Source organism: Equus caballus, chromosome 28 (genome assembly GCF_041296265.1).
Source record: "Equus caballus isolate H_3958 breed thoroughbred chromosome 28, TB-T2T, whole genome shotgun sequence".
NCBI classification, from domain to species: Eukaryota; Metazoa; Chordata; class Mammalia; order Perissodactyla; family Equidae; genus Equus; species Equus caballus.
Genome location: NC_091711.1, coordinates 13,835,191 through 13,859,896, shown reverse-complemented (window position 1 = coordinate 13,859,896; position 24,706 = coordinate 13,835,191). Strand labels below are relative to the sequence as shown.

The following is a 24,706-nucleotide window of genomic DNA, read 5'->3' as shown; positions in this document are numbered from 1 at the left end:
AAAGGCCAGAAGAGGATTTAAACATATTCTTGGAGATTTGCTAACCTCTCCCTGTAAAAGGAGTATCTTCCAGTACTGTAAAATATAAATTTAAGGGGTAAAAACCCCTTAAATAAGTTAACACACTTCTTTTTTTTTTAAAGATTTTATTTTTCCTTTTTCTCCCAAAGCCCCGTGGTACAAAGTTGTGTATTTTTTAGTTCTGGGTCCTTCTAGTTGTGGCATGTGGGACGCCGCCTCAGCATGGCTGGATGAGCGGTGCCACGTCCGCACCCAGGATTTGAACCGGTGAAACCCTGGGCCGCCAAAGCAGACCGAGAGAACTTAACCACTCAGCCACGGGGCCGCCCTGAGTTAACACGCTTCTATTTACAATGCACACCAAAAGAAAAACACAGTAACACGTCAATCAATTAAGTGAATTAAATGAGCATACAGTGAGAATGTATGCTATTTAAGTAATTTCTGTATGATTTTCAAATAGCACATGTGGAAAGTTTCTGCTATTACCTGCTCCAGGGCTTCTGTATAGGTAATCATTGCCTTAGTATTTGTAACAGGACTGTCATAGATGATAGCAATCTTATCTCCTTTACCATTTTCAATGTGACGATCAATGGCATTGTAACAAATGTTCAGCATTCCTTCCACAAACCTGAAAAAAAATTGGAAAGTAAAAGTGAATGTCTTTTCAAAATATATTATTGCTTAACTAGCTTCCTATATCTCTAGTTTGGCAGAACTACCCTTAAAACAGTGTTTCCCCATGTGTGTTATGCCAGGTAATAATGGTCGTAAACTAGATATTTAAGATGGTACAGAGCGACATTTTTATTTTAATAGATGTGTATTTATTTTTATGTACATTAGAAAAAAATACACCTTGCACTTCAAGGCGACAACTTTGTGGATTTTATTGCTTAGGATGAAACTAGAGGCTAAAGCATCAAAATAATCTACTTTATATGGATGAAATGAATTGTATGTAAGTGCAGCACAGACGCACTAGGCTGAGAGGGCAAACGGCAGATATAGAGCTGAAGTTTGGGTACCTGCTGTGAAAAGACCAACTTACTGGAAAATGAATTATTCCTTGAAAGAGCCACACATATATATTTGTTTCAATTAAATGTGATGCTTCCAATTTATAAAGAATAGATAAACTCTTTTCTGTATATACGAGATGCTTCATAATTTGAATAAAGAACGGACACACACATACAATTTTAATTTTAAAAAAGCCTTTGTAATTCAGAACTCTTCATCTCCTAATTGATCAATGCTTTCCTTTGCAAATAAAAATATAATGCAGATAGCTGGAGATAATTTTTAAGGAAATAAAGCTGGTTTTTCTGAAAGAAAAAGCTTCACTTTTGACACTTTTTTTTTTTAGGATGAGGGGACTGGAATCAAATATACAGTACAGTAATGGTCCATTCATCCCAACATCAGACTAGCAAATATTATAACAATGCAAAATTACAGGAAATAATATAACAGGAAATAATAACAGGAAAATAATGAAATAAAATAACAGGAAAAAATATTGACGCCACAAGAAAAAGTCCTTTTAAATAGCTGAGTATCACCTTCAAGTCTTCACTCAAAGAGCTGTGTGTGAAACGAAGCGGGAAACGAAGAACAGCTATAGATACAGAGGCAGCATTCAGAAATAGCAGGTACAGAAGGCAGCAAGAGGAGTGATCCTTTAATCAGCATCAAACAAGCCTACACACTTCAATAACACTGAATACGACTACAGCACAGCACAAGGAGTCATTAATCTAATGATTCTGAATTGCCGAGTATGATAGGTTTGATGTTTGTTCAAAAACATCGTTTCTTCCCCAACCTCTACTTCCATCAACCATATTTTGTCTTTTCCCCTCGCCCCCAACTCCATGAGGGCAGAATACGCCCCTGGATTTGGGGCTCAGCCACATGATTTGGCTAATCAGCTGACGTGACGCAAGCAGAGGCTTGAAAGCACTTGCACGATAGGGCTTGCTCGTCTGCACCTCTACCTTCTCCAGGAGACGAGCCTCCAGGCATTCCTCCTCCTCAGCCTGGTACCCAGAACAAATATTCGCAGGGGCGAGCGGAACTCCAAAGAAGTAGGGAGCCCAACCCAGCCAGATATATGTCTTGGAGCAATTTTCCAGTCATGCCTATCCTAGATCAGCTAATCCCATTACGACCTCCAGATACATGGAAATAATCCTAAATATCTCATAATTCAGAGAGTGTTGCAGTCAATTGATTTGCAGCATCATTGGGACCATAATTAACTAACATTAATACGCCAAGAAAAAGGTAAAGTTTGTTCAACATTTTGTGGCAGAAATAAAGATGTTTTAAAGAATTTCTAGATGTCTTATGGAATTTTCCCACAAAATATTTATTTGTATTTTTTGTTTCTGCTTTTGTCTCTGAAAAGCCGACTCATGGAAGATCAACTTGCTGGAACACTTCTTGATGATGTCATTATTCTCTCTCCCTTTATCTACAACTTCTACTCTACCACTCTTTGTGTTCAATATTTAATTATGCTCTCAACACTTCACCAAATTGGGAGCCCTCTCAATTCCGAAAACTCATGGAGAATTCACTTTATCATTTACCTTATTGTTCTCCTACCTCTTTGCTTGCTCCTTCTTAATGTCTGTTGGAGGAAATCATGGAGAGGACATAAGCACCGGCTGACTCATGAGCTGGACCCAGGCAATCAGAAACTCCCCTGCCCTTGGAATGTACATCCCATCTACTATTCCCATACTAGCTGCCTTTTCAAGGACGCAGCCTTCAGAGAGCAAGGCGTCACTGAGACCAACTGGACTGAATACGTGCCTCAACACAGTTAAGGCCTCTATATAAACCTTTAAGATTCTAGTGGGTGGTTGCGGAGACCTACTCCTCTTGTGGCTGCTGAAGACAAGGCTCACACGTAATTTCCCTTTCTTATTAAATCTCCCACCTATCAATCTGGACTGATCTGCCTCTTTCTTCGGTTTCTCCTGGCCTTCTGTGTACCCAGGGCCAGTTTGTGAACCAACATCTTCCAAGAAATTTTCTTCCTTTGCCGAATCTTTAATCGACAGTGGTCCCTAAAACTCTATATCCATCCCTTTGCGCACTCTACATACGTTCCCTGGGTGATCACTACACTCCCATGCTTTCAAGCTCCATCTTTAGCTCCAGGCTTGATCTCCTTTCTGAGCTCCTTACCCTTACAGCCAATAGTCTGCAGGACACCTCTACTTGGAAAGAACAGTATGCCCAAAACTATTATCATTTTCAGCCCACATCTAACCCACAGCCCCATCCCAACTGCAAACTTGCCTTCCTCCTGTTTTCCATATTTCAAGGAACTACCTTGTACCCAGCGCAAGGTTTAGAAACCCAAAAGTTAGATTTTATCCCTCCTCTACAATCAGTTATATGTCACATCCGTCTCTGTAATTGTTTGGTTCTCTCCTTGATAACCTGGGTTACAATTACTGCATCTAATTAATGTCCCTGCCCTAGCCTTACCCCATCCTCTCAAGTCACCTTCCTATGCTACTAGAATGTCTTTCCTCAGTGTAAGTATTATTGTGTCAAATGGTGCTCAGAATCATGTAATACTTTTCCATAAAGTTCAGTATAGAAACTATCTATCTTTAGATGACATGCAAAACTCATTCACCTACACAGGTTCATTTCCCCTCATCCAACTTCCCACCCTCAGTTATATTGAGTTAGAAAATTTGCAATTCCTTGAATCCAGTCAGCAGCTGTTTCCGTGGCTGTCCTTCACCTTTATCACCACCCTCTCCCGAGCAGCTCCAAAGCCTTGCGCACATGTCTCTATCATAGTACTCATCCCATTGCATTAACAACTGGTCTACTTACTTCCATTTCCTTTATTATACTCTCATCTAAGAGCAGTTTGCTGTTAGTGCCATAGACTCAATTCTGACTCCTAGCGCCCCTGTGTACAGTGGAGGGGAACCCTGCCCAGCCTTTATGCGTCATCCTCTCCCCTTCCAGCTGTGTATCAGACAAGGCTCTGCTGCTATTCACAGGGTTTTCGTGGTTAATTTTCCCAGAAGTGAGTGCCCAGGTCCTTCTTCCTAGTGTGTCTTAGTCTGGAAGGTCTGCTGAAACCTGTCCACCATGGGGGACCCTGCTGATATTTGAAGTACCAATGGCGTAGCTTTCAGCATCACAGCAACATACAGTCGCCACAGTATGACAACAGACAAAGAGATGACATGGTTCTTTGATAGGGAAATGAGCGCTGGCAGAGAGCAATGCATCTTAACCACCAGACCACCAGGACTGACTACCTAAGAACAGAGACTATGTCATATCCTTCTTGTAGTCCTAAGATCTACTATAGCCATTCTCATATATTAGGCACTCACTAAATATTTGGTAAATGAATGAATGAAAATATTAGTACATTTTCAAGAAACGTTGAATTTAGAATCCAGGTAGAGTTGCCAGGGTAGTTTTTAATACCTTATTTTTATTTTTATTTTTTTTGAGGAAGATTAGCCCTGAGCTAACTACTGCCAATCTTCCTCTTTTTGCTGGGGAAGACTGGCCCTGAGCTAACATCCATGCCCATCTTCCTCTACTTTATATGTGGGATGCCTACCACAGCATGGCTTTTTGCCAAGTGGTGCCATGTCCGCACCCAGGATCCGAACTGGTGAACCCCAGGCAGATGAAGCAGAGTGTGCGAACTTAACCACTATGCCACTGGGTCAGCCCCTCTACTTCTTCATTGAGACTTTTTAAAAACTTTGCTTCAAGAATGTTCACAGTTGCTAGTTGAAGCATTTTTATGATGGCTGCTTTAAAGTCCTTGTCAGCCCACTAAGCTTCCTGGCTGAGAGAGGGAGGGTACTCATTATTGCTCCCCACGTGACCTCCACTGACAGTGAGAGGTGTAAGAGCCACCTTACCTCCTTACCTTAGCCAGAATTAATGTTCTAACTCCCCAAATAACGTTTTCAGACAGCACCAGGAGAGGCGGCGATGTTTGGGGCACCTTGTTACAGCCTAGTAAGAGGAGTAGTCTAGGCTCTCCATCAGGTTTTTACTGGTGAGGATGGGATTGGAACCACAGTTTTTTCTGGGATGTTTGGCTAGATTAGGGTGGTTACTGTCTAAAAATCTTCTGTCTTGCTAGGCTGCCCTTCTTCTGTTTTTTTGTCCAGAGAGAGAAGGTTTTTGTTGGGGCTTTTTTTTCCCTGCACCCAGTAATGTTTCTGGGTTGCCGGCTTCTCCAGCACTCCATTGTAGGATATAGAAGGTGGAGAGAAAACCCCAGGAACTCATCACCATGCCATTCTTCATGTCCCAAAGCTCCTAGCTGGTTTGGTTTCTTCTACCTACCTTTTGGAGCCTTCTTCTTAAGTTGTACTTAACAGGATGAATAGGAGAAGTGCATTTTCTCCCTCTTGTCCTGAAACCAGAAGTCTCTAAATAATATCTATTGATCTCTTACTCTAGGCCAATATTGCACATGCATTTACTCATTTAATCAAAATACAACCTTACCATAGGAGGTAGGTGCTATTATAAACCCCCTTTTACATACAAGGAGACTCATCTGACAGTACTCTGCTCAAGGCAGCCTGATTACAGAACCAAACCTTTAAACACCATGCAACACTACCTCTACAGACAATACTTGAAGAATTTTAGATTTTTTTTGATTGTTTGCAAATTTGAGAGAGTTTAACATTTAAATTACTAACACCTTAAGATTTTCTTTTTTAAGGGTACCCTTAAAGAACTTTAAAGAATTTTAAGAGTATTCTTTGAGGTAGGCAGGAAAAAAATTCAGAGAGAAGGGCCTGCAAATAATGTTAAGAGAGAAATGTTGCAGGAGATAAATTGGCATGGTTCCAGAAGGATTTACAGGTAATGAATATACCAATATAAACTGGCTCAATTTAAAGATTGGTTTACTGTAGAAGACCAGACCAAGTGACCCGCAAGGGGCCTCCCAGCTCAAAGATTTGATTACTGTACTATGACAAGATTCTTATTCCATTTTAAATCAAATCATTTCAGTAAAGTTCAATTGAATGTCTTCTGTGTGCTCTATCTTCACTGGCCCTTTTAAATTGATGGGCAGGTTTTAAATGTTTGTCTCCCCAGATGATTAAAATAACTAATGCTCACTGCAGAAAACAGAGAAAATACAATTTCAAGTATCTTTTTTTCTATATGTAAATATTTTTCTTCTATGTTTAAGATTGCATTATGAATTTTTTCCAAGGGCCTGAAAAACTCTCAAAAAACATGTTTAATGATGGCATAATATTCCCTTCAATGGCTATTCAGTAATAAAGTTAATCCTGCATTGTTGTAAATTGCCTTTCACAATATTGTCATTATTTTAAATGATTCTGGGATGACGTTGTTTGTAGAGAAATATTAGTCACATTGTTTTTTATTACATTTGCAGGCTAGATTCCTACAGTAAAGCAGACACACACATACACTAAAATCAAATAATCAAATTGCTTTCTGGAAATATTGAATCAATTTGTATTACCTTCAGCATTACCTGAAAGCTCATTTCATCACACTCTTCTAAACAGAGATTATTCTCAATCCTCTTCAATTTGAGAAGTGAAAAATAGTTTTAATTTTGGTTTCTTTGATCACTAGTATTAAGTACAATGTCCTACCAATTTTTAAAAGCTCTTTATATAGGACATTGAACTTTAGTCTGACATTGTTACAAGTTATTTTCTCAGTTTATTCACTAATTTTAATTCCTGGTGCTTCTTGAAATAGAAATATTTTCAATTTGTATATAGTCAAATAAACTTTCCCTTTCCTTTGCAAATTTTTCTAAGTATGCTATATGTATAATAATCTTACGTAAGATAGTTCATCCTACTCTCTTCTGGTTTCACTTTCTATATTGATCTCTTAAATGTGGCAATAATTTACTCATATATGTATTTAATATATGTAAAATGTATGTAATATCTGTTATATATTATATATGGCACATATGTATTGTATGATATGTGTGTATATGTATATATATATATATATATATATTATGATGAGGTAGTAAAATTATATTTGTTTAACAACAGTCCATTTTCCAAGCAGCATTTTTGACTAATCCTTACTGTGCTTATTCATTTGTGATGCTTCAATCTTCCCATATATATTAGTATTATATACTAATTATATATGTACTAATTAATTATATAATATATATATATATATATATATCAGAGTCTTTGTCAGGGCTATATGGTTTCTAGATATAACCACTGGAGTGTTCTGTCAGTAGAGGCTAGTGACTAGTTCTCTCTTTAAACTCAGTCAGCTTTTACTGATGTTGAAGAAAGAACAGAAAAATTTCATACTCTTTTTTCCTACCCATGCCAGCCCCGAATTCCTTCTGCAGAAAACTGCATGCAATTTGAATTTACCCCATAGTTTACCTGAATAACAGAACACAACATAAAACTAAAATGAAACTGATAGCAATAGTGGAACCACTAGAAATGGTACTACCACCTGATCAGAACCGTGGCATATATAAAACAGACAGGAGCAGAAAGACTGCTAAATCCAGAAGCCAAGAGAAACATGGTAGATCCAAGTGTACTGATAATGAGGATTATTTTGGGCTGGTTACTTTTAAAAACTGCAGACAGGAAAGAAACTCTGAAAAGTAGAATTTGCTTACCCTTTGTTAAGAGACCTTTCCATTTGTAAAGGAAATCTCCATCTGTAAAGGTGTCTCCCTCTCTGTACCAGGAGGAAGGGGGGATGACCTTATCTCTAAAAACTCTTAATGGGGAAGCATAGGACATCCTGACTTAATCCGATCTGATTCTTATCTAAAGTTATAGGACCACCCAATAACCAGACCCCAGCTGCACTGATACCATTTTAACGACTTTTTTTTTACATAATCTTTCCTTTGTGTTATAAAGAGATAACTCATGTACCTATGCCTAAATTTAGCCCTACCCTCAACCCATGTTTGCAGTTCTTTACTGCCCATGGGTCCTGTCCCCATGCTATTCCATACTATTCTCTGAATAAAAGAGCACTACTGCCAGACCTGAGAGTCCAAGAAATCTTTCTTTCGACTCCTTGACTCACCGAGCCTGCATCATTGACACAGAAAAATTTCCATGACATGTTATATACTGTTAGGTGAAAATAAAAGAAAGAAAATAAAGGTGGAGAAAAACATAAACAATCATACCATAGAATGCATTCATAAGAAACCTATAAACCCTAAGCAGATAACACAAAGACACAACAAAAAAACTCTCTCAATAAATCTTTGACATAACTCTAAGATCAGTGGCAGGTAGGAATAAAGAAGGGGCCATTGGTGTTTAGATGGATAATTAAGACATAAGTGCCACACACACACACACACACACACACACACCACACACTTTTAGCAGCCTAGAGTCTAAGTTTCTGAAATAGGGAGAGTCTCTGAATGGATGATCCCCTAGGAGATTTAAGACCTGTAGAACGGGAACAAGGCTCTCTATAACTTCCAGGAGGCCTAGAAACCCTACACACCACTGCCACCTGGAAATCCCCTCTTCTCTCTCAAGCAATCATAGGAAGAAGGGCTGTAGTAATCAAAATGTGGATTCATTGGCAAGCAAACAAGGATCCTTACTTGGATTCTGAAATGTACTCCATTCAGCTACCTGCATTTTGACACTCATATGAGTGTGTGTGTATATGCATGTGTATGCATATATTCTATTTCACATATATGTGAAATAGACAACAACATACGGGGCGAGGCCAGTGGCACAGTGCTTAAGTTGGCACATTCTGCTTTGGCGGCTGGGGTTTGCAGGGTTCAGATCCCAGGTGTGGACCTATGCACTGCTTGTCAAGCCATGCTGTGGCAGGCGTTCCACATAAAATAGAGGAAGTTGGGCATGGATGTTAGCTCAGGGCCAATGTTCCTCAGCAATAAGAGGAGGATTGGTGGCAGACGTTAGCTCAGTGCTAATGTTCCTCAAACAAAACAAAACATAAAGCTGGGGTTTATGTTGTGGGGAGGGCATATTTTCAACATAAATAACAAGAGGAAAGATATATTCTCAACTTCAATAATATTTAAAGTGTACCTAAAAATCAATAAGAAAAAACCAAAAATCCAATAGGCAAAGAAATGCAGTATGCTAGCAATAGAAGGAAAAAAATGATAATGGCCAATAAGCAAAAGCACATGATGCTCAGCTTTACTAACAATTAGGAAAATGAACATTAAAATAATAATGAGATGCCATTTTCCCCCAATGGGTTGATATAAAGATATTATACAGTGTTGGGGACAGTAAAGAGAATGCAGCATTCTCATATAATGTTGGTGAGCAAATAAATTAGCTCAGCAATGTAGGAGGAGATATATGTGTGTGTGTGTATACGTATGTATTATAATCTCCAAAATGTACTTTTAGATTAGCCAAAGCAAATTGTCTGTGTATTTATCTCTGGGTTGTACAAAAGCACAAAAAGGAGTCTAGAAAAATGGACAAGAAAATGTTAATTAGTGGTAAACTCAGGTAAGAGAAAAACTGAGGGGCAGAATGGAGAAGGGATAGTCTATATTTTTATAAAATAAATACTTCTGTTTTTTTTATTCTTAAGAACATTTATATGTTAAATGGATGATTTAAATATATTTAAATAAAAATATAAATTTTAACAGTCAAAGTTGCTTGGCTCTTGGTCAACTCCATAATCAGTATAACTACTGTGAATGAAAAAATTTTAATTAAATAAAAACATCTTTCTTTCAATTTTCTTCCAATAAAAAGGAGAATTTCTTATACTTACGACACATGTAAACTCAGTTTTAAGAAACTAAAATTTAGGCAATATGATTTTTGCCTCTTCTTTTTATTTATTTGCCTCACCAGAATCAACCTCAAGCAGCTGAGCAGTCATAATAAATGGTACAGAGAACCTTCCAGTCCCATGGAGAGATCTGCTAGAATCTGTGGTCAACATTCCTGTTGTCCACAGTGATTGTGGTTGCCCTCGTTCCAGGCATTATAAGACTGCACTTTCAAACCTACTTGAAATGAGGCGTGGCCTCGAGGCTTGATGTAGCCCAGGACATGGCCACAGAAATAAGGCAAGAAGTCTTCAAGATCTAATGCATTTGTCATATTTCCTTGTCTCTGCCACAAGGATGAGTGACACTGCAAACGCTAACTGCACTATCAGCCTACATCCTTGAGTGAGGACAGATGACATGAAGCAAATCCCCCGGGTAACCTAAGATGAACTTGGATGAGGGAGCTATACCTGAGCTATTTTAAACCAGGGAGACTTGAGGGCTATTTATTCCTGCAGCATAACTTAGTCTATCCTGATTGATACAAAAGTCTGAAGATCCACGAATGTTAGCAAGCCCAAACAAATTTTAAAATTGTCATATTTCATAATTTAAGAGGCAGAGGGATACATTCCAGGGCAAATGAAATGGGAGAAATCTCAGCTAGTGTAATTATACAGTTACTAGAGTAAAGTTAGATGTCCTTGAAAAGGAGTCAAGAGGCGCCATCATCAGTGTCTGAGCTCATGGAGGTGGAGCTAAGGGTCTTCAGAAGGGGGTCCATAAAGAAGAAAGTCCTTGAAATTCCTTCTAGACTTCTTCTCATACATAATTATGTATTTTCCCTTACCTTTTCCTTATTAACCTCTGCTAGTTTACATCTAGCGTACAAACTTGGACTCAGCTCTTTGAAGGGAATCTTGCTTGAATGCGATTTCTTCTCTTCTTCACCTTAGCCCACCCTGACTCTTTTGTCTTTCACAATACCTGACTTGTGCCCATCCTGTATTTCACTTTGGCCTTGTTTATCAAACGAGTTAGACTGGAGAGTTTACTTGACCCACGCACAGGGCTGTCAACAAACGTGAGTGGATATCTGAAGGATCTTTAAGAGGTTGGGAGCCTGACAACGTCCATGGTCTGGATCTCCGGGTGCCAGAAGAAGCTAGTGGACAATGTTCACATGTTTCTTCTGTTCTCATCACTGCCAACCTTCCCTTTGTTCAGAGCTAAAATTCTGTTATTTTGGCATGTATTTATTAAATCAGTTTTCAAACATTATAAAAGGAAATAAAACTCTGACACTCAAAAAAAAAAATCACATCTTTCAGAGGGGGAAATTGATAGTATTTACTCTGAATTTGATTACCCAACTACAGAAAGTTGAATTGGTAAAGTCTAAAATGTTCGTCTCAATTCCACCATTCCCTCCTATTCCAAGAATAACACTTAATGTATTTTCAACAGTGTGGTCTAGGAAATGGTTTCACAACTAGCATATTTCAGTTTGTATGCAATGAGTGTTGAAAGCTTCCTCAGCACAACCATATTAGTAGTCACAATGTTGCAACCCTCTCTGTAATCTCAGCTACTGATTTCTGTACTCTGTATATATTCATTATTAAACAAATGGAAAGTCCAACTTGTAATTTACCTCCTAATACGAGCTTCCTTCTTCAGACCATATTACAATTTCCTTCCCTGATGACCTCTCATTTGGGTCTTCATTACATCACAGTTTCAGGAAAAAACAAAAACAAACCTCAAGCTCTTTTTCAAAAGTTAAATAAAACCAAGGCTACCATATTGAAAACAATTGAAAGATGAAGGACACACTTGGTTATCTACATACTAAAACACTAAATCTATACACTAAAATGGCATTGAATATATAACCTTTATAAGAAATAATTCATTATTTTATAAGCAGACTTCGGCAGATTACAACCCTCAATATTAACTATCAATAGTGATTTTCTCTTCAAAATCTTTTCTATTCAACAAATTTAACAATAGTTTGTTGTTGATTAGACCTGAGACTGTGAAAGAAGGGAAAAAAACGTAACTGGGAAGATGTTCTCCACTTTAAAAGGAAGACTGATTTGTAAAAACTATAAGAAAAAGCAAAGTGTAGCAAATTTCTTGAGGTATAAACAAAGTATGATGAAAGCACAGAGCAAAAATGAGATGAATTCCAGATAAGGCAATGTGGTAAGGAGTTAGTGGGTGCTGAAAGGAGTATAGTATATAGTGTAAAGACCTGGGCTTTTAGGTCAAAAGTGCATTGTTCAATCTCAGACATGTCATTTACTAACTGTACGATTGCAGGCCAATTGATATGTCTAAGCCTTTCTTCTCTCATCTATAAAACCAAGAAAGGAAAATAAAAACCAACAACATAGCATTCTGTACCAAGACAACACTATGAGCATTTAACAGAAATTAATTCATTTAGTTCTCATGACAACTCTGTGTGTATACTAATGCCATCCTCACTTTATAGATGAGGAAACTGAGGTACAGAGAGGTCAAGTGGCTTACCGAGGTCCACACTGGTGCACGACCAGCTGCAACTGGATGTCAGGCAGTCAGGCTCCGAGTCACAACCCCTATTCTGCATTGATGAGCTAATGTGAGAGACCTTTACCCTTCCCCAACCACAATTTCAGACACATTTCATTGACTCCTTTCAATAACCCTATCAGGTGATTACTATAATTTACAGATTTACAAATAAGGAAACTGGCTTAGATCAGTTACGAAAGCAAAGTTGTGTGACAATGGGTACAATGGGCTGGAGCAGGATACCAGGAGGGGGTGACTGTTTAGAGGGCTTTTGAAATAACAAAGTGCCGTGGTGATAACAACAGAAAGGCGGGAGAGATTTGAGAAATATGAAAGACTGAAAAAGGAGAGTTTTAGAGAAAAATAGGAAGAGAATGAAAAGAGTGTACATCAAAGAAACCAGGGCTTCAGAGGGATCAGCAAACTATAGCCACATGCCAAACTTGGCCCACCACCTCTTTGCAGAAATAAAGTTTTATTGAAACACAGTCACACTCAATTGTTGATATATACTCTGTGGCTGCTTTTGCTCAACAACAGCAGAACTGAGTGGCTGCAATGAAACCTATCTGGCCTGCAAATCCAAAAATATTTACCATTTGGCCCCTTAAAGAAAAACTTTGCCAATCCTTGCTCTAGAGAAGCCTTGTCCAATAGAAATTTCTGTGAGGATGGAAATGTTCTGTATCTCCACATCTCAATAGGGTAGCCACTAGGCACAGGTGGCTGGCTAAATTTAAATTTTAATTAATTAAAAGTAAATAAAATTTAAAATTTAGTTCCTTGATCACTCTAGCCACTTTTCAAATGCTCTACAGCCACATTCGGCTGATGTGACTATGGAGAGTGCAGTGGTAGCAAATTTCAAGGAGGCAGAGGTGGGCCCCAGGGTCAAACACTAAAGAGAGATCAAATAAAGAAGGGACTTCAAATCTATCCACCGAATTAAGCCACAAATAGATATTGATGATCTTTGGGAAAGCAATTTGGGTAGATGAGGACTGAGGCCACCTTGCAGTGGATTCAGGAAAACAAGAGCAAGGAGGACTCAGGGTACAGACAACATGGCCAAGAAGTTAGGATATAAAGAGAAGAGGGATGTTCTGGCTTCTCTTTAGCTCATGCAAATCTTCCAACTGGCTTTTATTAACAGAGAGGGAAGAACCAGCCCCAGTGGCCTAGTGGTGGAGTTCGGCACACACCGCTTCAGTGGCCTGACTTCAGTTCCCAGGTGCAGACTTATATCACTCATCTGTCAGTGGCCACGCTGTGGTGGTGGCTCACATACAAAAAGAGGAAGATTGGCAGTGGATGTTAGTTCAGGGCAAATCATCCTCAGCAAAAGAAAAAAAAAAGAGAAGGATGAAAAGTGAAGGTAGCTGAAGGGACAGAGATTGAAAATCAGTGGAACTACTGTTTTTTTTTAAGGACAATGGCAAGTGAGACAAGCACAAAAATAGCGCAAAGTTCAGGCTCTTTTTTAGACGTGCAAGTGCATTGGTGCTGCTGAACTGAGAGATGTGTGTTTGGGGTGGGAGCATAACATGAGCTAAGGGAAGAAGGATCGGTGCAAGGCCTGTCTTAAAAGTCTTGGATGCCTTGTTAAGGAAGGCGAGGCCGGTAAAAGGCTTTGAGCATGGGGACGCCCTACTCAAAAATGGATTTCAGGCCAGACTTAAGAGGTAAAGGAGGAAAGGGAATCAGTTAGGTCTACTGACTAGCCTAAGAAGTCATGATAAGTAATGAAAACATGCGTGCGAAGGAGTATCGTAGAAACGAAACAAAGAAAGCAGAACTAGGAGGAAGGGCCATATCAAAAAACCTATGAGGGCCGGCCCCGTGGCTGAGTGGTTAAGTTTGTGTGCTCTGCCGCAGGCGGCCCAGTGTTTCGTCAGTTCAAATCCTGGGTGCGGACATGGCACCGCTCATCAAGCCACGCTGAGGTGGTGGCCCACATGCCACAACTAGAAGGACCCACAACTAAGAATATACAACTATGGACCCGGGAGCTTTGGGGAGAAAAGAAAAAACCCTATGGATTTTATCATCTGTGGGTGTCAAGTTGATGTTCTCTGCAAGGTACACCTGGAACAAGAAAGAAAAAGAAACAGTTCTGAAGTAGGAGAGGGAACTAACTAATGTTTTGTTAAATCACCAGTAATGTGCCAGCTTTTGAGTTTGGTAATTTATATACATCAAATCATTGAATCTCCACACTATCTCTTCAGGAAGACAATGTTATTCCCATTTTACACATGAGAAATGAGGCTCAGAGAGGTCAAATAACTTCCTAGAATTTTAAAACGAAGAGTGCAGACTGGAACCCAATGCTTTCTGACTCCAAAGAAAATGTGATGAATTTCTAATTTTATGTGTGTGTGTGATCTGAGTAATTCTTGCGCCCTCACTAGATATTATTTCCTATGGGCAGCTCATTAATGGCACACAGCAAATGCTCAATAATTATTTTTAAACAAACCTCTGCAAGTGTGGATGAATGTGAGTTGCAGAAGTACACTTCTGACACATTGACACAAATAAGGAAAAGAGTCTCATGAGGTAAACACTCACCGAAAACAATGACTAGCTCAAAAGACTACTATTGCACACAAACAGATTTTTAAGAGGGTGTCATATTGCCTTCTTCGCACAGTGACATCCCATCTAAATTACAGATACTTGGCCTTGAGCAATATCAACTGACTGTTCCAGGAAACCCTCCAAACTGGAGAATTGCTTACTTGGGGCAGCATAATAACCTCAAGTTAATTTAACCACTAGGGATGTTGTTTTTGTAAAAGTACTCGGGAAGCACATCTTTCTATAGGACAATTATTTTAACAGAAAAACCTAACACAAAAAAGAGAGAAATTCTTTACTGATCCTTTATACTTGAGTACGTACACTCAGACCCTGGTCCCATCCCACCAGCTCGACCCACAGATTGCCCCCTCTTGACATGAAAGGAAAGCCCAGACGTCCTCACCCATGCCAGATCATCTCCGATTAAAACTGAGTGAACTGCCAATGGTGAAAATGCAGCCAACAGGAAAAAGAATAGAAAGGCTTTCAAGAAATCTATACCTGTTATCTAAACTGGATCCACTGTCGATGAAGAGAAAAGGCAGGAATGAATGATGTTAAAGAGCCTCGCTGGTGAGTCATGCCTGACAGTTAAATTCAAAGCAGAAGGTAAGAACACCATTCTATCTTGCTTGTTTTATTTTTATTCTAGAGGAAATGCAGGTAGAACAGAGAATTGAAGCAAAAGGAAATAGGATTTGGTTTAATATTTAAAAAGGAAAAGATTAAATTATAATTAATTAAATTAATAGTAAAGGTCAAATGTGAAAAATCAAAATACACGTACATTTCAAGGGATAAATTTATTACAATCTAAATATAATCCTAAATAAGTATCAATTTAAAAGTACCTTTTAAAGGAAAGAAAACAGTATGGGTCAGCCCTTTTCAAGACGGCACTTAGGACATCCTTAGGAACAATGGTCCTCAATCGACAAACTCGAGAACCAGTCATGATGAGCTCAGAAGGAACCAAACTCCAAACCAGAGCAGGTTCCTAGAAAACCAGACCTACAGACCAGGATGCCCACCGGGCCCCAGGCAGATAACCCAGAAACCTCAGACCTATCCGGAGAACCGGGGGTGGGCAGAATAGGAGGGGCGCCTCCCGTGCCAGCCAGCATTTGTTGGGGGGAAGAGAAGATGCCTCTCAGCATTTAATCCTGATGAAGACAGTGATGAAGGGATGAAGGAAAAACAAAAAGGAAAGGAAGAGAGGAAGGAAGGGGAAGAAAGAGCTGCCCTGGCACCATGCTGGGGAGGAGGAAGCCAATTTGTTGGCATGGTGTTCTCTTACTTTGGTTAAGAAGAAATAGGAAGAAGAGAGGGGAGAAATAGGTATTGACACTCATGAGCTATAAACCTGAAAACTTTAGGACTATTTATTTTTTCTATATTCATATTACACCTTCATCTTAGCTACCCTTTTCTTTCTCTTTAAGGCTATAACTCATGCAGAATGACACACTGCAACGTTCTGATCAAACTCTCGTCTACAGCTAAGGCTCCCAGAAGGGGGATACCACATTCATTAACTCATTCCGCACAATGCTTAGCTCATGTCCACAGAGAGATGTTTAATACAAGCTCTTATTAAAGAGGAGGAATACTATCAATCATTTTAGAACGTCTAAGAAGAAATGTTTCTTTCTATTAAGCCTTATAAATTATTCTGAGATTATTTCTATAAAGACTATGTAATTGGGGGAGATACACAAGAAACATCCATTTGTTTGTTTTACTGCTTAAAACAAAAAGATCTGAAGCAAATGTGACAAAACATTAAGATTTTACAAAGCCCAGTGCTCAGTGTCCACTAAATTATAACCTTTATTTATTCTCTAATATTTCATTAGGAAAAAGGCTGTGGGATCTTATTCACAATATTTATTAATCCTTCTAAAGAAAAATTCTGACAATATACATCAGAAAGCGTATAATTTATCTTTGACTCAGAAATCTTCTAAGAATTCATCAGCATAAAGTAAGGAAAGAAAAAAAGAAACAGAGAGAGACAGACAGATGGACAGACAGACAGAGACAGAGACAGAAATCTTTGGAATGTCATGTCCAAAGATGCAAATCTATCTGCCTCTTCATAAAAACCCAGAAAGAGAAACCACCTAAATATCTACATGAAGGGATTGTGAAATAAATAACTTTACGTCCACCCAATCATGTAAAAATATTCTGCATACATTAAAAATCATGGAATAGAAGAATAGAAAAATCACAACTTGGTATAAGTGGGAAAATGAGCTATCAAATAGCATGGACAGTATATTCCATTTTTCTGCAAGAACATTATAGAGACCTAGAGAGTCAGACGGACAGACAGACATAGAGTACAGATTTTTTAAAGGCATGACACATACACATGCAAAGCATATGAGTGCATGCAAGAACTAGCGAATCCAAGTAAGGTTTGTGGTCCAGTCAACTGTATTGTGCCACTGTCAACTTTGGTTCGGGTAACGTACTATAGTTCTGTAAGATGTTACCATTGGGAGAAGCTAAGTGATGGGTACGAACAACCTCTCTGTAATATTTTTGCAACTTCTTGCGAGTCTATAATTATTCCGAAGTAAAAATTTAAAAAGAAAAAAAAGAAAAGACTCAAGGGAAATATACCAAACATACCAAGATATATACTGAGAATGTATTTAGATATCGAACTACAGTTGATTTTCCACCTATTTTGGCTTTCCTAAGTTTATCTCATTAAAATCTAAAGTAATACTGCTTCTTTGTGGAATAAAAAGCATAAAACTAAATTTCCATCAGAATCCTTTTTGAATAAAAAATGTCAGTGAGAAGTAATTCAAACCTAGATCTCAGAACTATGCCTTGTGATTTTTAAAACCTCTGCTTTTTTAATTGCACCACATACATCTCATCCAACTTCCCACTTCACCTCTCGCCAATACAATCTTACACACAGACGCAAACATAACACAGACATATTCGCAAAGGTAAATCTAACTTAACTAGATACCACTGAGCATAACTTAAAGTGTTAAGCAAAGTAGACAAAAGTTTTATTATGCCCTTTTTCCCAAGCCTTATTCTCAAAATAATCTGAGAACAATGTCACAATCACATCTTTGCTCTATCCTTGCCAATTCCCCCTCTATCTACATATCACATTAATAGATAAAACATTTTCCATTAACATTTCAATAATCTGGAACTTGAATACAGTGCAGCCTCTCAATTATCCAAGACATCATTATCTAGCTGGTGCTAACCAAGCCCATTATTTCCTTTTATTTTCTTTTTTGTTACGTGTCTTTTTCTCACCTTCCTGTGTGTTAGCACCTCTAGCAGAAAATGAGAGGCTGCACAAAGGGATAAAATTAAAATTGTTGATTCCTTTATCTATTAAAGGATTAATTAATTAGAAAATGGCCACTGTTCACCAAAATGTGAGGCTCTATACTCCAGCTACTAACACCTCAGCAGTCAAAGGCAATTCTGAGTACAGTTGATTGTAAAATAATATGAATTGTATTACCCATATTTTCAGAAAATAATAACTAGATAATCCATATCACTCGTGATTACTCTTCTTTTATTAAACAGGAAAATAAAAGTTATCTTATTACAAGCAAAACTAATTTTTCCTTCAATGTATGAAATTGTTCTTCAAAGTTATACTCTATCTGGACTCTCATCGAAGACCTGGAATAATACCTGACCTGTAGAAGGCATTCAATAAATGTTTGTTGTATGAACAAGAGAAAGAAGGAAAGAAGGAATGAAGGAAGAAATGAGTTAATGAATGAATAAATACTAGAGCCCCAAATCTCCAGTTTTGTAAATATAACAGGCCAAGAAACATATATGTGTGTATATACATGTATAAATGCAACTGGCTTGTTTATAAATCTGTAACACTGGTATTACGAAGATAAAATAGGATTGCTTGGAGAAGAAATATGACACAGTGAGAAGCTGATACACTGTAAGGTCTGGATACGTTCTAAAGTCTAAGAGATCTAGTTTTTCATCCCAGATCTGCCACGTGCATGCCAAGTAAGCATGAGCACGTTACTTAACCTTCCTTAAATTCTTTAAAAACAAATGCTCTTGAGAAGTTAAAGAACAATAGTAAGGAGTATCATTGTTGTTATTATTGCCATAATAATATATTTTGTATCCTGTAGCACTTTAACACATACTCACAAACACACACACATAGGCACACACACACTCATACAAATAGACACATATAGAGTAAAATCATCTTTTAGGATTTAAGAGATTTTGATTTAAGAGTATTATTATTTCCATCAAATATAGTCTTTGAAATAACTAAATATTTAATAAGAAAAAGAAAATCTTCCTAATTAAAGGGCTTTTTTTTACTAACTATGAATTTAAAAATTAATCTTTCTATAAATTAATTAAACTAAGATAAGAGAATTTCATCAAATGAGATCAACTAAGTCTGTAATTACAAATCACACTTGAAACGGCTCTTGAAATATCCAGGTAAAATAATGGGATATTTATAGTAGACATGTGTGAGAAATCTTGAGCAGTCAGGACCCAATATTTTAAAACAATAATAAAATCAGTTTTATATTTTTCAAAAATTCAAGATTTTAACAGAGCAAAAACAGCTTTTACTCCAAATAACATAAATATTAAGATTTTTATCATCATTTGTGGAAATACCATCAATGTGTCCTAAGGGAAATAGTTTTTTTTATGAGTTCTGATTGCTATCACCATTTTTCCTTTATAATTGTGGTATAATTGACATATAACATTATATTGGTTTCAGGTGTACAACATAACGATTCAATATTTGTATTCATTGCAAAATGATCACCACAGTAAGTATGGTTAAAAAATTTTTTTCTTTTTCTTGTGATGAGGACTTTTAAGATTTACTCCTCTCAGCAACTTTCAAATATGCGGAACAGTATTATTAACTGTAGGCACCGTGCTGTACATTACATCCCCATGACTTATTGATTTTATAGCTGGAAGTTTGTACCTTTTGACCCCCTTGACCCATTTCACCCACCCTGCACTTCCTCCCCTCTGGCAACCACCAATCTATTATCTGTACCTACGAGCTGGGTTTTTTGTTTTGTTGTGTTTTTTAGATTCCATGTACAAGTGAGATCTTATGGCATTTGTCTTTCTTTTATCACTTTTAACCAATGGTTTTTATTTGATTAATAAAATTTAGTTTCTTTGGTTAACACATTTACTATAAAACGACTAAAATACGACAATTTGGTAACATGATATGGATCCAACTCTTATATCTGAAATTCTTGGAATCCAACTTGTGCCAGAAAGACAAGTTTTCCAGTCCATCCTCATGGGTACCCTGTACTACAACTTAAAGACAAAGGAGCTAAAGAGAAGTGAAGGGGGCCACCTGCCTCACCATGAAACTGAGACCCATGAAGACAAGAGAATTTCAAACCCTTTGATGCCTTGATAGAAAGAAGATTCATGGTTCATTTTGGGTTCTAATGGAATGAATGATTCAGATAATATATACCTGCAGTTTATACAGGAACCCAGATTTACGAGATGGATTAAGAAAGTTAATCTGCATGTGGCAAAGTTTTAAAACCAGTTCATTGATATACACAAGGTTAGGTGCATTCCACTGTGAAGACAACACAGGCAGCTGAGACCTGATCCCTGCTCTCTGTTACCTAGTCCTGATTTGCTGAATTACGGTAAGAGAAAAGCATCAGCGCAGTGTGAGCTTATGTAGTGGGTGTAGAGTGACAAAACGGAGATGAGGATTGAGCATTCTTTGCCGCACTAGCTTAAAGGGAAATAAGATTCAAGGTGATAGGCTTTTCAGGAAAGAACCATTTGTCAAGAAGACATGTGCAAATTGACTCTGGGAAAACAGAGAAGATTTACATTCCTCTAAATTGAGAGGAGAGTAGAAGACGCATAGAAACAGATGACAAATGAGGAGAAAGGAAGTTGCATTTCTGATTGAAATTTTTAGAATTCTAACATTGTTCACACTCTTTTGTACCCTCTAGGTCCTGACATCTAAACAGTCACATAACCACCAGACACAAGTTAAAGTGTAGTTCTACCCTGTGAACGACCTTTTGGGACCCCTCTCCCTGGTCTAACAAGTGAATCTAGCAAGCAAGCTGCACAGGCTTAAAGTCAGTACAGAAATGCGCGCTGTGTTGTGAAGCGGCCGTGTAGGCCATTTTAAGCCTGTGTTAGCACAACCTTGCAAGCCCAAGCCTCATGAAGACGCCAGCTGGACAGATCAACAATGGGAAAAGACAAAGGGTACCTCCCTCTCACATTTCCAAGCCTCATTTCTTAAAGATTGAGGGAAAAAGTAATGACCTTTGTCCTTGCCTCCCTCCACACGTAGATAACACCAACATAAAAAGCCTTATTTGATGTATAACCAAAAACTTCTTATTTATGTTATCTTTGAGGTATATGACTATTAGATGTGTAAGCCCTTTTTTTGCTAAAAAAAAAAAGAAAAGAAAAGTACATAGGGGCCAGCCCAGTGGCTCAGTAGTTAAGTTTGCACGTTTCACTTCAGTGGCCCGGGGTTCACCGGTTCGGATCCCGGGTGTGGACATGGCACCGCTTGGCACACCATGCTGTGGTAGGTGTCCCACATATAAAGTAGAGGAAGATGGGCAATGGATGTTAGCTCAGGGCGAGTCTTCCTCAGCAAAAGAAGGAGGGTGGCAGCAGATGTTAGCTCAGAGCTAATCTTCCTCAAAAAAAAAAAAAAAAAAAGTACATAAACGGCGCTCAGATCTGAAGACCTTGGAGCGGTTCCTCACAAGTCTCTGTTGGGCCATTCCTCAGGACTCAAGTTCCTCACTTTGATTATCAAATAAACTGCTTCATTTAACCTTTACCTAGACTCTTTACTTCAGTTGACAAACTCGTTACAGAAATTGGATTCTACAGCATAACTCAACTGGGTTAAAAAATTAAGTCCGCCACTATATGACGAGTCACTTAATCTTTCTGTCCTTTAGTTTACACAGTTATAAAAACGCATTATAACTATATCTAGCTCATAAGGTGTGGGGAGTATTCAAAGAACGAATTCATAGTCTTTGCGTAGGGCCTGACCCAGAGCAAGCGCTCCAGAACTAGAAACGGCCGTTCCATTGCCATGGTTATTATTATTATTATTGGTTATCATTATCATTATTGAGAGACAATGCATGAGCTTTAAAGAAAGGAATAGCTGAGTCATGAGCTACAAAATAATCACAAGTGAGTTTCCTTCTCAATCTATTGCAAACTTTCCAAATATCCCAAGTCTTGTGCCTCATGCCCTAAGCACTCAAAGGAAGCATTCAACATTTTTAGATCATTTGTTCCCTAAAGTTTGGCAACCTCTATGTAATAACACAGGTAAGTGACACAGACCACAACTCACTGTCCTGGTGATGAGGAGTTTTAGGCTGCTTAATTTTAAAATGGCTTATGATGAGGATTTTTAGGCTGGTTAGTTTTAAAACTACAGATGAGATTCAGGCTCCAAGGAGTGGAATTTGTTTGCCCCTTTGTTGGGAAACATTTACATTTCTAAGGGAAACCTCTATCTGTAAAGATGCCTCCCTCTCTGTGCCAGGAAGAAGGGGGGATGGTCTTATCTCTAGAAGCTCTTAATCGATGCCAGAGGCAAGAACTTAAGTTGGTTGCTGTCTGGCAATCTCATGTAACTGGTTTAGGGTGGTGGCGTCTAACCTTTCTAACCTTTACTTAATCCGATTTGATTCTTGTCTAAAAGTCATGGGATCACCCAATGACCAGACCCCACCTGCACTGATACCATTTTAACTTTTTTTCATGTTCTTTCCTTTGTCTTGTAAAGAGATGAATCATATACCTATGCCTTAAATTTAGCTCTAACCCTCAACTGGGGGCAGCAGAAGCTCTGACTGCCCATGGGTCCTGTCCCCATGCTATTCCACACCATTCTCTAAATAAAAGAGCACTACTGCCAGATCTTGAGAGTCTAAGAAATCTTTCTTTCGACTCCTCGGCTCACCGACCCCGCATCACTGGTACTGGATTTCAAAGAATGGAATATTCATAATAGAACGAAGAGAGCTGTACACAGTGTGATTCCTAAGAAACTCATCTCTGCATTTAACATATGCTGTTTATCAACATCTGTCCACCTGCACGAGGATCAAGACGAAAAACAACAAAAGAAAAGCAGGAAAAAATACTATACATAAATGCACAACAAAGTAAATAAGAGCACCAACTTCCCTAATTACAAACATACAAGTTCTAGTATTTTCTTTTACCGAGAGGTTGGAGAAAAGAAAAATTTTCAAACATTCATAATTAGATGAATTAATTAGGCTATTTATCACCATGTTCTCATAAAAATAATATTAAAGCATGCTGCAAGCAATGAATAATGTGGTCATTACAGATTTTCCTTAAGCCAAAAAATCAACAGAGCATTTTTTAAGAAAAGAGATTAATGTTGCTTTCTGCTGTCCAGGAAACATTTCTAAAGCAGGTAACGATTAACATAAACCCTTCCTTCCCATACCTTTGGGACTGTTGCACACGTTAAATAATTTTTATATAAAATACAATTTATTTTTTCAAAGAGCATCAATCTATTATTTCATATCTAATATGGATATTTTCCAAATGTTTCTGAGATATAGATCCAACTTTCTAAATTACTTTTAGTGCTTTCAGTGGAGAAAGGATAAAAAAGAAAGAAAAACTAAAATTAACTGAGACTATTATTATAAAAACAATATACCATTGATGAGGATCAAGGCTGCCCCAGGGAAAGAAGCCCAAGGCGTCCTGCCCTACAGACCGATCTATATCATCCTCCGGGAAGCACAGGACGTCCTGACCTGATCCGACCTGATTCGTTTTCGAAGTTATAGGACCACCCGATAACCAGACCCCACCTGCACTGATACCATTTTAATGACTTTTGTTACATGATCTTTCCTTTGTCTTGTAAAGAAGTAACTCACATGCCTATGCTTTATAAATTTAGTCCTACCCTCAACCCATTGCAGCTCTTCACTGCCCATGGGTCCTGTCCCTATGCTATTCTCTGAATAAAAGAGCATTACTACCAGACCTTGAGAGTCCAAGAAATCTTTCTTTCCACTCCTCAGCTCGCTGAGCCCACATCGTTTCTTCTGGTGGCCCATACAGGGATCTTGCTTCGCAGACTTGTGAGCTTATGTTCCGGTAAGTGCACTTTTCTTCCTCGTGCCTTCCTCTTTTTCAAGGATGGATCTAAATTCACTTCTCCATTGGGAAGCTTCTCAGACAACTGTATGAATCCAAGTTGGCCACCCATAGCTACTCTATGGGGCAAATCACGGCATTCAGCCTGAAGAGAATCAGTACCTTATGCCTGAGGGTGATGTAAAATGAATTAATCCATTCCTTCCTAATCCTGTGCCTAATATATAAATTTTACATAGGCACAGGTTGACTACTTAAGTCATTAGGATGGTCGCCAATCTCCAAGACTCCCATGGCAGGTTTCTTTTCCTAAGGCCGGATGGGTATCCCTCTCTATGGCTCCTGACCACATTCCGAACCACGGGAAACTCCAAATCAGGAACTCCGGTTCAAGGAAAGTACCAAACTCTAAACTTTGGCTGAGTATGGGAACTCCTTCTTGGGACAACGGCTCCAGGATGTAATCTGTAG

At 38.3% G+C, this 24,706-nt stretch overlaps 1 protein-coding gene across 1 annotated transcript in view; it reads right to left on the bottom strand.

Annotated features, from left to right (window-relative positions):
• ACSS3 (acyl-CoA synthetase short chain family member 3) overlaps positions 1 to 24,706 on the bottom strand; it is a 168,741-nt gene that overhangs the window by 128,534 nt on the left and 15,501 nt on the right. The window contains exon 2 of the mRNA XM_001915509.6: positions 511 to 655. Coding sequence (XP_001915544.2) covers positions 511 to 655 — 145 coding nt within the window. The remainder of the gene's footprint in view (positions 1 to 510; positions 656 to 24,706) is intronic.